General features: G+C 41.3%; 1 protein-coding gene across 15 annotated transcripts in view; it reads right to left on the bottom strand.

Moving 5' to 3' along the window:
• Window positions 1-10,586, bottom strand: part of CLASP2 (cytoplasmic linker associated protein 2) — a 179,220-nt gene extending 168,634 nt beyond the window's left edge. For all 15 annotated transcript variants that reach the window (XM_057554500.1, XM_007191510.3, XM_057554501.1 and 12 more), the window contains exon 1: window positions 10,170-10,586. In XM_057554500.1, the coding sequence (XP_057410483.1) occupies window positions 10,170-10,364 (195 nt within the window). In that variant the 5' untranslated portion in view covers window positions 10,365-10,586. The remainder of the gene's footprint in view (window positions 1-10,169) is intronic.
• Between the last annotated feature and the right edge of the window lie 1,794 nt (window positions 10,587-12,380).

The raw sequence follows: 12,380 nt of genomic DNA, 5'->3' as shown, positions 1-12,380 counted from the left end.
ATATTTTTCTTTAAATTAAACCTAACCCTATGCATTGAAAAAAATCTGGAAACAATGATCAGATGAGTAATAATAAGTTCCATTAGCACCCACACTGTAGTTTCCACATACCATTTCCCACAAAAAGGAACCAAAGCTTCTTGGAGAAGTGGCTGATTCCAGGGCAGGAGCAGAAAATATGATCTCATTATACCAGATAGCAAAGACTCTATCAAAGATTATTAGGGTCATGTGATAGAACAGCTTGGATATTAATAAGGATAATAACTGGGGACTTCTCTGGCAGTCCAGTGGTTAAGACCCTGCCCTTCCACTACAGGGGGCATGGGTTCGAGTTTGATCTCTGGTTGGGGAACTAAGATCCCACATGCTGTTGCAGCGTGGGCAAAAAAAAAAAACCACCAAAGAAACCAGCCTGAACATTAAAAAAAAGGGGGGGGGATAATAACTGTATTGTCTTGAAATGAATCAGATATAGTTAAATGCAAGAGTTCATAATGATAACAAAAACTATCTGGTCAACACTGGAGGATACTAGTTATTTTTACCTCATTATTTTGACAATTAGTAAATAAAGAATCATACGAACTATAAACTATAGTTTATATATAAACTATACCACTGGGTAACCAAATACCAGTAAACAGTGAAAGTTTCTCTTTATAAAAGTATTCCAGCTAATGAATGAAGGAATGACATAATTAGAATATCATTTTGCAAACCCTAATGAATAAGAGATCTAAACACTGAACATTAATGGCTGCTAACGTCACAGAACAAGACCTTACGTGCCTTCCTAATGTTACATGCCAGCTGGTGGAAGAAGAGCACTACTTATGAAGTAGTCTTGCAAAAAAAAAAAAAAAAAAAGACTGATTCTGATCAAACTTTAGATCCAACCACCAATTTATAGGAAATACAGAGAATACATCACAGGAATGAAATCAGCAAAATCCAGACTGTGGGAAACTCTACCACAAACAAAAACCAAGAATTTTTTTTAAAAGGCACTGAGGAAGAAACAGATTAAGAGACTTAATAAACATGTTAGGACTTCCCTGGTGGTGCAGTGGTTAAGAACCCACCTGCCAATGCAGGGGACACAGGTTTGATCTCTGGTCCAGGAAGAGTCCACATGTCGCGGAGCAACTAAGCCCATGAGCTATAACTAATGAGTCCACATGCCACAGCTACTGAAGCCCGCACGCCTACAGCCCATGCTCCGCAACAAGAGAAGTCACCACAGTGAGAAGCCTGCACACCGCAACGAAGAGTAGCTCCTGCTCGCCGCAACTAGAGAAAGCCCATGCGCAGCAACCCAGCCTAAATAAATAAATAAACAAATAAACATGTTAACTGAGGTAAGCAGAATAATGGCCTCCCAAACATGTTCACATCCTAATCCCCAGACCTGTGAAAAGATTAACTACATGGTAAAAAAACCTTTAAAGATGTGGTTAAGGATCTTAAGATGGGGAAATTACCCTGGGATTATCCTGGGCCCAAGAGTCCTTATAAGGAACAGGGTGGAGAGTCAGTCAGAGTCAGAGGAGATGTGATGACAGAAGCAGTGGTCAGAAAGAAAGATCAGAGGATGAGATACTGAGGGCTTTGAAGATGGAAGAAAAGGCCATAAGCCAAGAAATGTAGGCAGTTTCTAGAAGCTGGAAAATTCTCTAAGGTCGCCAGAAGGAATACAATCCTGCTGAAACCTTGATTTTATACCAATAAAACCCATTTCTGACTTCTGACCTCCAGAACTGTAAGAAAATAAAGGTACTTTGTTTTAAGATACAAAGTGTGTGGTAACTTGTTACATACAGCATCAATAGAAAACAAATATATTAATGAATCACAACATGTGAACCTTATTCAGATCCTGATTTTTCTTAAAACAACTAATTTAAAAATTTGTACTACATTTTTAAAAACTGGAAATTTAAACCCAAGATATTTGATATCAAGGAATTTTTTATGTATAATAATAGTATTGAGGTTACGCTATTTTTTTTAAAGAGCACTTATTGATATCTTTGAGACATTAATAGAAAGACTTAACTGATGAAACAATATATTTGCAATTTATGACAAATTCAATATTATAAAGCTATCACATCTTCCCCCCAAAAGATGACATCCAATGTAATCCCAATAAAAAACCACAATTTTCTGGTGCAACTTGACTAGCTGGTTCTAAAATTCGCATGGGATAGTAAATAAAGACCCAATAATAGTCAACACATTCCTAAAGAATCTGGTGAGTGAATATGACACAGCAAACATCAAGATTTACCATGGAGCTACAAATAACTTTCTTGAATTTCCATTTAAACAGCTTTCAATTTAGCCTGCATCTTGGCTAAGGATCCTTTCAGTAGAATATTAAAACCCTGAAAAAGGAAGAAAAAACAACTAGAGCAGTATTCCAATTTGCTCCTCACCAATTTCTTAGGAACTCAAATGCCTCCATTCAGATCCTTTAAAAAAAAAAAGCAAAAATAATGTACTTTCTAACATGTATATATAAAATATAAAAGCAAAAATATAAAACATATTATATAATATAAAATATACAACAATAAAATACTTAAAATATATAATATATGGGAATTCCCTGGTGGTGCAGGGGTTAGGACTCGGCGCTTTCAGTGCCAGGGCCCAGGTTTGATCCCTGGTGGGGGAACTAAGATCCTGTAAGCCTCGTGGCACAGCCAAATTTTATATATATGTATGTATGTGTATATATATGTATGTGTGTGTGTGTGTGTGTATATATATATATGTATATACATAAAAGCACAAATAACATACCTTTTAACAGGTAGAAAAACAGAAACCCCAAAAAGCAAACTTTGGGCTACAACCAAGCTTAAATTGTATGGTGTTTTTAAGCCACAAAACTGAAATTTTAAAAAATGTATGGGGAATTCCCTGGTGGTCCAGTGATCAGGACTTGGGACTTTCACTGCCAAGGCCTGGATTCAATTCCTGGTCAGGGAACTAAGATCCTGCAAGCGGCATGGCATGGCCAAGAAAAAGAAAAAAATTATGAAATTTTATTAACCCCAAGAAGTCCCAGAACCCTTAGGGTCATTTTCCTATTCTTTCTTTCTTTCTCTCTCTCACTCCCTTTTTACCTCTGAATCACAAGTGGTTGAACATCTTTGAGTAATCTGACATCAATAAACTCACATGCAAGTTGTCATCTTGGCGACAGAGTTTTAATTCAATATAATGTTTAATCTTCAAAATGATTTAAATCAGAAATGTTGTCAACCAACACTAGAGCTAAGTAATTGCATGCGATAGTAATTACCCCCAATTTAAGAATCACAACTGGGACTTCCTTGGCAGTCCAGTGGTTAAGAATCCGCGCTTCCGGGGCTTCCCTGGTGGCGCAGTGGTTGAGAATCTGCCTGCCAATGCAGGGGACACGGGTTCGAGCCCTGGTCTGGGAAGATCCCACATGCCGCGGAGCAACTAGGCCCGTGAGCCACAACTACTGAGCCTGCACGTCTGGAGCCTGTGCTCCGCAACAAGAGAGGCCGCGATAGTGAGAGGCCCGCACAGCGCGATGAAGAGTGGCCCCCGCTTGCCGCAACTGGAGAAAGCCCTTGCACAGAAACAAAGACCCAACACAGCCATAAAATAAAAATAAATAAATAAATAAGTAAATATGGTTAAGAAAAATATATTAAAAAAAAAAAAAAAGAATCCGCGCTTCCACTGCAGGGGGCGAGGGTTTGATCCCTGGTGGGAGAACTAAGATCCTGAATGCCGTGCAGTACGGCCAAAAAAAAAAAAAAAAAAAAATCACAACTAAGAACTTTCCATGTAAAGGTTAGAAAGCCTGACAACAAGAGTTCTTGAAATCTAGGAAGGACATAAGCTTAATTCACAGTCATAGATTTTTTCCACCATAGGTGCAACAGAGAAAAGGCATGTATTATTCATAACAAGCATACTTCTGTAATGCTCTTTCTCTCATTAGGAAATACTGTAGGTGTACAGGACTTTTTTTCCACACACAAATTAACTCAGCATCTAAGAAAATGAGTAAAAGAATGGGATAGAATAATTGGCAAGTGAACATGTATGCACAGATCAAATAAGTAAAACATGATGGCTTACAAATTTTGAAAACCTGAAGAGAAATATCAGGTTTTTATATAAATATATTAAAAAACTATTTCCCTCAAAAAAGGAGGGAAATAAATAACTTAAAGATACTGATAAATTCTAGGTAGGGCAAGGGGGACAAGACAGGAAGTATACCCAATATTTCCACTGCTAGACACATAACGAAGAACAATTATTGGAGACACACAATATTCTTCCCTGCAGCTCTGCAGCCCAAAGGTATATGGCTATACTTGGTAGCCCTGCTGCCAGTCATTTAAGTAAATAAAAGCCCTGTTTGAAGTTATCAGAGCCTAACACTTTTGTGTGTGTGTACACAGTTTTACTATATGAGGTTTCCAGGAATGCAGCCAGCAGATAAATCAAGTGTGCTTTCACACAATTTCACTGATTCTACAAATACTGAGAGCCTGCCATGGGTATAAATGCTGGAAGGTGGGTACATACAGTAGTGGGAATCTTAATAAATTCTAGTTCCTTCAATTTTCTCAGTGAAGTAGGAAGCAAGGCCATCAGCTGAAACTGATGATGGAAGCAGAACTACTGATAGGTCTGAGGGGAGAGGAACAGATGAAAGAATGAATGAACGAAGAAAATATAGGAAGATTGCCAGGCTCCAACCAGGACCCACTTGAATGTCAGGAATTTAAAATGAAATCAGTTAGAGGTTTTGTGTTTTTCTCCATCCACCTTCAGTTGCACTGGTGCAGGTGCAGGGTAGGTAGGGTTCGATTAACTAGGATTACATTTTATCAAATGAGAACCACAAAGGAAAAGTGAGGAGGGAGAAGAGAATTAAAAATGAATGTAAGGGTGTGATTGACTGACTAGGATATTTAAACTCAGACAAGAGTGATAATGGGACGGTTAAAACTTAAATGAATTGGATGTCACATGGGGTGGTCAATCTCTTTAAGATGGTATAGTCAAAGAAATAAGGTTCAGAATTTATAGTCACAGAATATCACAACCACCAACAGTAATGCCGCTGGTGAAGTCTGAATAACGAGCAACCACATACCTGTAGTGGTCTGAATTGGCATTTATAGCAATATGTACTGATGCAGCCATCTGACTAGCATTATGTCTTCCTGGGTAGTCAGGCTGGCACATTTACATATTGAAACATTTTATCTCATTATAAATTATGTGTAATTTTCCTTTATAGTACAGTTAGGTCATTATTGGGATTTTTTAAAATGATGTGTATTGAGTATTATCTATAAATTTTATTTCAGGACTGTAAAGGGGGCATTAAAAGAAGGCACTGAATCTGACAGGGTTCAGAATCACCACCCTACAGAAACTCTCATGCACACGTACAAGGTGACAATGCAAAAGGACAATGCGAACAGGAAAAAGTTAGAAACACCCTGGATGTTCTTCCTACATGGCAGGTAAAAGGAAGAGACAACATCCATATATACAGATAGCCTTCAAACTAAAAAATAGTATATTGTAACAAATTGATGGCTTATAAGATATACAATCAAGGTGATGCTAACATTGAAAAGTATCATCCTTCAAGTGGCAAAAGGGCTGTGATTTTGGATTACAAGACTTGAAATCCTAGCACATTACTAGCCCAGCACTAGTTATAATATAAATGGTACTTACTGTTTTCTCCATTTTTAGAGTCAACTTGTTATAGTTGCAGATAGATAAAGTGAGAGTAGAGCTGACAAATGCTAGGATACTGAAGAGGTTTACAAAAGTACAGAAAAGGAAAGGAAAATCCTGATCTCCCTTGGTTTAAGTACTCCACCAATATACCAGGTCTAGGACCTACGCCAAGATACTTTTATCTTCTTTTCTACAAAATGAGGAAATAGTACTGACTTTCTAAGGCCACCTTTAAGATTAAAATGAGATAATGCAAATAAAGCACTTGAAACAATGCCTGATACTCACTAAGGACTCTTTAAATGGTGGGTATCATATTTAACTGCATTTTTTAAAAATTATTATTTATTTTATTTATTCATTTTTTTGGCTGTGTTGGGTCCTCATTTCCGTGCGAGGGCTTTCTCCAGTTGCGGCAAGCAGGGACCACTCCTCATCGCGGTGCGCGGGCCTCCCACCATCGCGGCCTCTCCCGTTGCGGAGCACAGGCTCCAGACGCGCAGGCTCAGTAGTTGTGGCTCACGGGCCCAGCCGCTCCATGGCATGTGGGATCTTCCCAGACCAGGGCTCGAACCCGTGTCCCCTGCATTAGCAGGCAGACTCTCAACCACTACACCACCAGGGAAGCCCAACTGCATTTTATAAGGGACACTTTATTGCTGTAGTACCATTTTAAAATTTGGGAACTCATGAAATCACAGGACTATCCTTACCAAAGTCAAACACCAGAGCATATATATTTTATGTAATATACATACCTATTCCCACATTTTTAATCTTCAATTATGATTTCTCCACTGGGATGAAGACCCCAACCGCCCATTTAACATCTCAACTTGGATGTCAAACGACCTTCTCAAACCTAACTTTTTACTTCCTTCACCCAACTTGTTTTCTCAGTCTTCCCCATTTCAGTAAATACTACCCTCTATTGGTGCTCAAGCAACGCAACTACCCCTAACTGCTCTCTCTCAATGCTCATATTCAATGCAAGAGGAGGTGCTATTGGCTTTACCACCAAGTCACATACCAAATCTTCCACTTCTCAGTACTGCCACTGCTACCAAACAAGTCTTAGCCACCATCGCTCTCCTTCTTCTTTTGCTGCTTTACTGTCCACTGCCCACAAAGCAGCCAACCCTCTACATAAAAACATCCGCCAATTTAGAATAAAATCCTACAAAGCTCTTTCTACCTGCCTCCTCAACTTCACCTTTCTGAACACCTCCCTCACTTGTAAACTCTAGCCATGCTGGCCTTCTTTATGTTCCTCAACAGAACTAGGTTCTCTGCATTTGCAGTTTCCTCTCCCTAAAGGCATTCTTTATTCCTGTATTTCTTTCCCGTCTGTACTCAAATTTCACCTCACTTCCTTTACTTCCAAAATAGTCTCATCTTCCCCTCAGTCTTTCACATCAGTTGATTTACAAACACTTGTTACTTGAAACTATTCAATTTTTATACCTATCTGTCTCCATGACAGCAGTGATCTCACTCTTCCCTCCTTTAAATCACTCTCAGTGAGGTCTTCAATGACCAGCTATTTAAAATTCCAACATCTGCATCCTGCCCAACACTCCTATTCCCTTCACTGCTTTTCTCCAAAGCATTTACCACCGTCTAACATACTACAGATTTTAGTTATTTTATCTTGTTTATTCCTCTGCCCTCACGAGAATCTAAGCACACAAAGGCAAGGATTTCTGTCTTTTTTTCACTATTGTATCCCAAGTGCCCAGAAGATTGTCTGCACATGGTAGGTCCTCAATTAATATCCAAATGAAGCTGAATGAATAAGCCTTTCTAGTCTTGTTCACAGCTGGGTCTTCAATATCTGGAATAATACCCAGCATATAAGTATAGTCACTCAAATTCACTGTTATTAAGAAACTCAAATTCTGAAGTACTATTAAATCCAAAGAAAAACTATATTTTGTTCAGCATAACTTGAAATTTAAGTACATTTCTATTTGTATGTATGTTCAAAAAATTCCATAATACACTTTTTTCAAAAGATTTAAATATTCATTGTATCTTGAGTAAAAAATGATGACCTAGCTTGGTAACTTAGTTTATAAATCCCAAATAAACTAATTAGAATGCCCTCTCCCTAACAATGTCAGAAAAGCTCTTATACTACAGAATTCATTAGAAAGGAGAGAACTAATGATCAAGGAGAGATCAGAATTAATGAATTAATGTCCTTGAGAAGGCAAGAGGGCATGGGATACACATGCCTTCATATCCATGTGGGGGAATTGGTAGAATGGGAAAGACAAGTAATTTGTTCACTATAACAGAGAAGACAGAGTTATATGAGCACAGCTACAAGGAAGTATGTAGGTGAGGATGTGGGAGTTCTCTTAGGATTTCTGAAATTGTCTCAGGCTGCAGTATCTACTGAGGAGCATGGAGAGAATGTGTAGTAAAGAGATAAGAACTTGAGTCAGATCCCTGAAGGATTCTAACTCTTAAGGATCAGTTAAAGGAAAAACATAACACTGAGTAGAAGTAGTGCTTAGAGACAAAAAAGAAAAAACAGGATACTGTGGTATCACAGAAGCCAAAAATATGTTTCAAGAGATGGGACGGCTTAACTGCCATTCACTGATGGTACACCTGAGGAGTGAAATGGCCCAAAGCCAATTCAACCACAGCCAGCGTAGAGGTGACACATCAACCTTCACTTGGGAAGGATAGCAAGCATTACCAAAGAGCCGACTTTCTACAGCAGCCTAGGCTGTAACACAAAATCAACTATCTTGAGTGTGTATGCTCTTCTTACAGGGTAAGTAAATTTAGCTTGTTTCTTCCAAAGAAATAAGACTAATCCCCTAAACAGTAATGACATATTCTTTTTTTTTTTTTTTTTTTTAATTTTTATAGCTACTTTATTTATTTATTTATTTATTTTTGGCTGTGTTGGGTCCTCGGTTCGTGCGAGGGCTTTCTCCGGTTACGGCAAGTGGGGGCCACTCTTCATCGCGGTGCGGGGACCGCTCTTCATCGCGGTGCGCGGGCCTCTCACCATCGCGGCCCCTCCCGCCGCGGGGCACAGGCTCCAGACGCGCAGGCTCAGCAGCTGTGGCTCACGGGCCCAGCCGCTCCGCGGCATGTGGGATCTTCCCAGACCAGGGCTCGAACCCGTGTCCCCCGCATTAGCAGGCAGATTCTCAACCACTGCGCCACCAGGGAAGCCCACATATTCTTAAATATTAACTTTTCCCAAAGTTTTAAAAAATAATAAAGAGATAGTATATAATGGAGCACTGAGGTGGTTAATTCTCAAACTGTTTATTATTCTTGTAAAAAGTCAAACCCTTCCAAAACTCATATAAGTTTCACCATTAAATCTGCATAATAATTTTAGAGTTTGCTTTTCTTCTCCATGATGATAATGCTTTCAAAGTACAGCCTATTCGCTGGGTTTTAAGTATCTATTACTAAGAAGAATCACTTCATCCACAGGACGTTTGGGCCAACATTTTAAAGCAACACTGCCACCAGAAGACTAGAAGGAAAAGTTACTGTCAAAAACCACAGTTCAGGCTGATTACAGAATATTTACCTGGTCTCCCAACTTGGCTACATTACAACCTGCCTACTACCGGCTCTTCAGAAACACTCATTCCTTCCTGTACCTCATCCTTTTATTTTTTGTCAGCATCAGCTAACCTGCTACGGCACGGTTTCAAATCCGAGTCAGTTCTCAACTGCGGCAAAACAAAATGACAGCATTCAACTGCCTTCCGTCGGCCATAACGAAAAGCAAATAAACAATGCCATGAGGTCAGCATCTTTTCATTAGATTTAACAGTAAACTTAATCAGGCACGCTATTAAGCTCTAAAGATGCCTTAGACACGAAAAGCACAACCTTCCAGACACACACACACACACACAAACTATATAAGAAAAAAAGAAACAGGCGATTTAAGTAGGATAAAAATCACTAATGAACAGGGATTAACTTGACATCTTTCAACTTAAAATTTGTATCCTCATGTCCTACGTCTTGGTCTGGGTAGTGTTTACATAGGTACGTACAAATGTAAAACGTCTTCGAACCTTTTATGCATGTAAATGATCATTGATTTTTTAAAATACGTGATGAAGCATTATATCCTACTGCCAAGGAACTCCGCACGGTGCGGTGTCACGGAATCGCTGAATGTGTCACTGTTCACAATTGTGGAAAAAGTCGGTCGTGGTGGGAAGTCGGTCTCCGGCTCGAGTTCGGAGAGGCAGGCTCCCCGGTGGGGGCGCGTCGGGGGACCCCAAGTCCGCGAGGCGGTTCCGAGGTGCCCGGCGCCCCCCCGGGGGCTCGCCCGGCCGGCCTCGTACATCCGTGATTAAAGGGCCGACGGGGGAGGGCGTGCCCAGCCAGGCCGCGCCGCCGCCGCTTACCCGGTAGTTGCTCGAGCCCACCCAGCCGGTGAGAGCGTCGACCGTCCTGCCCAGACAGCCCAGGTCCTCCTCCAGGTCTGGGATGGCGCCGGGGACGCCGAGGTAGAGCAGCAGCTCCTGGCCGACCTGCAGGCGGCCGCCGACGTCCTTCTGCTGCACCTGGGCGCTGAAGTACTCCATGCAGCGGGGCTCCATGGCCGCGACCGCTCGCCCGCCTGTGAGGGACCAACTTTCGCCGAGCGCCGCCCAGCCGCCAGCGCGGGGCCCCACGGGAACGGGAGGGACGCGCTGGGTCCAGCCGAGGCGCGGCTCGCGGGGCGCGGCGGGTGCAGCGCCAGGCGCGGATCGGCCCCCAAACTAGTCAAACTCGGCGCCCCCCGCGCCCCAACCCGCTTCAGAGGCCGCGGCCGCCGGCGACGTCAGCGCGCGCGTGACGTCAGCGCGACGCCGGCGGGCGACCGCCCGTCCGCCTGTCAGGACTCTAGCTTCGCGGAGGAGGCGGGGGCGGAGGCGTAGGCGGAGGCGTAGGCGGGGGCGTAGGCGGGGGCGGGAACCCTTGGGGATAGTGGGACCTCTGCGGGGAATTGGGGTCGGACTGTGTTGGCCCCCCCGGGAAGCCGACAGTTCTCTGCAATCCGCCATCTCAGCAGCCTGCCCTCGCCCTGTAAAATCGAGAACACTTCCAGGTTTTCCTCCACTTGAAACCAATACTTGGGAAAGTTTCTGGTGCTTGGAATTCCACTTTCCCAGCCCCACTCCCGGTTTTTTGGGTTTGTTTTGTGGTGGTGGTGGTTGTTGTTTTACTTTGTAGAATACACTTCCTTATTTAAAAAAAAAACAACAAACACCGTGACTCCTGCTTCTGGTTGGGTCACCATGTGATGCTTTTTTTTTTTTTTAACTAAGGTTTAATTTGCAGAGTAAAATGCACAGATTTTAAGTGTTCAGTCCATGTGCTTTGGCAAATGTATTCACCAATGTGAAGAGCTACCATCCTAAAGAAGTTGGAGCACGTTTTCATCACCCTAGGAAGTTGGAGGAACATCCCAGTCAATAACCACTGCCTTGCCAAGCATTTCTAATCGGATTTCTATCACTGTAGCATAGGTTTCCCTGTTCTTTAATTTCACGTGGCTTCACACAGTTTGTACTCTTATTGACTCAGACTTCTTTCTTTCTTTAGCATATGTTTTAAGGCTGATCCAGTGCTGTTGGTGTGTCAGTAATCCCTTTTTATTGCTGAGTAGTATTCCATATATGGAAGAACCACAGTTCGTGACCCAGTCACCTGTTTATAGACAGTTGAGTTGTTTCATTTTTCAGTTTTCCAGCTGTAACCAGCTATAACCATTAGTGTACAAGTCATTGTGCAGAGACAGGGTTTCATTTCTCTTCGGTAAATACCAAGGACTGGAATTACTAGGTCATATGAGAAGTGTATGTTTAACTTTAGAAGAAACTGCCATACTTTTCCAAAGTGGCTGGACCATATTACACTGCCAGCAGAAGTACTCGGAAGTTCCAGTTGCTCCACATCCTCCACAATATTTGGTATGGTTGGGGTAATTAGTTTTAGCCATTTTAGTGTGTGTAAACTGGTCTATAATACATTCTATATGCACACTGGGGACTTCTCTGGCAGTCCAGTGGTTAGGACTCTGTGCTTCCCCTGCAGGAGGTGCTGGTTTGATCCTTAGTCAGGGAACTAAGATCCCGCATGCCCTGCGGTGTGGCCTAAAATAAATAAATAAATAAATAAATAAATAAATAAATAAAAATTAAAAAAAATAAATGCACATTGTGTTTAGCTTCCTGCCAATTATTTCCAGCCACAATTTAATAATTATTTTATGTATCTGTCTCCTCTATTACACAGAAAACTCCAAGATCATTTGTGTTTTTCCTTGGATGGTGCTGGGCAAATAATGGGCACTCAATTTAAGTTGAACAAGTGAATGAATGTAATGAAATGCTTGAAATTTTCACAGTAACAAAATAATAACAACAAAAACAATAATAACACACTCTCCAAATTCAAAGAAACCTCTCTTCTGTGTTTACTCTGAGGTTTTTTTCTATATTTCTCTGTTTCTCTTTGTATTGTGATGTAAAGTTTCTTCCATCTTTAATTGACTGTAATCTCCCTGCAATTAGGCCTCAATCAAGTAAACTGTAGTAACTGTTCCTTGAGTGTCTAAAGGTTCTGTTCAT

Source organism: Balaenoptera acutorostrata, chromosome 10 (genome assembly GCF_949987535.1).
Source record: "Balaenoptera acutorostrata chromosome 10, mBalAcu1.1, whole genome shotgun sequence".
NCBI classification, from domain to species: domain Eukaryota; kingdom Metazoa; phylum Chordata; class Mammalia; order Artiodactyla; family Balaenopteridae; genus Balaenoptera; species Balaenoptera acutorostrata.
Note: the sequence above shows the minus strand (reverse complement) of the source record. Positions and strands in the feature narration are given on the sequence as shown.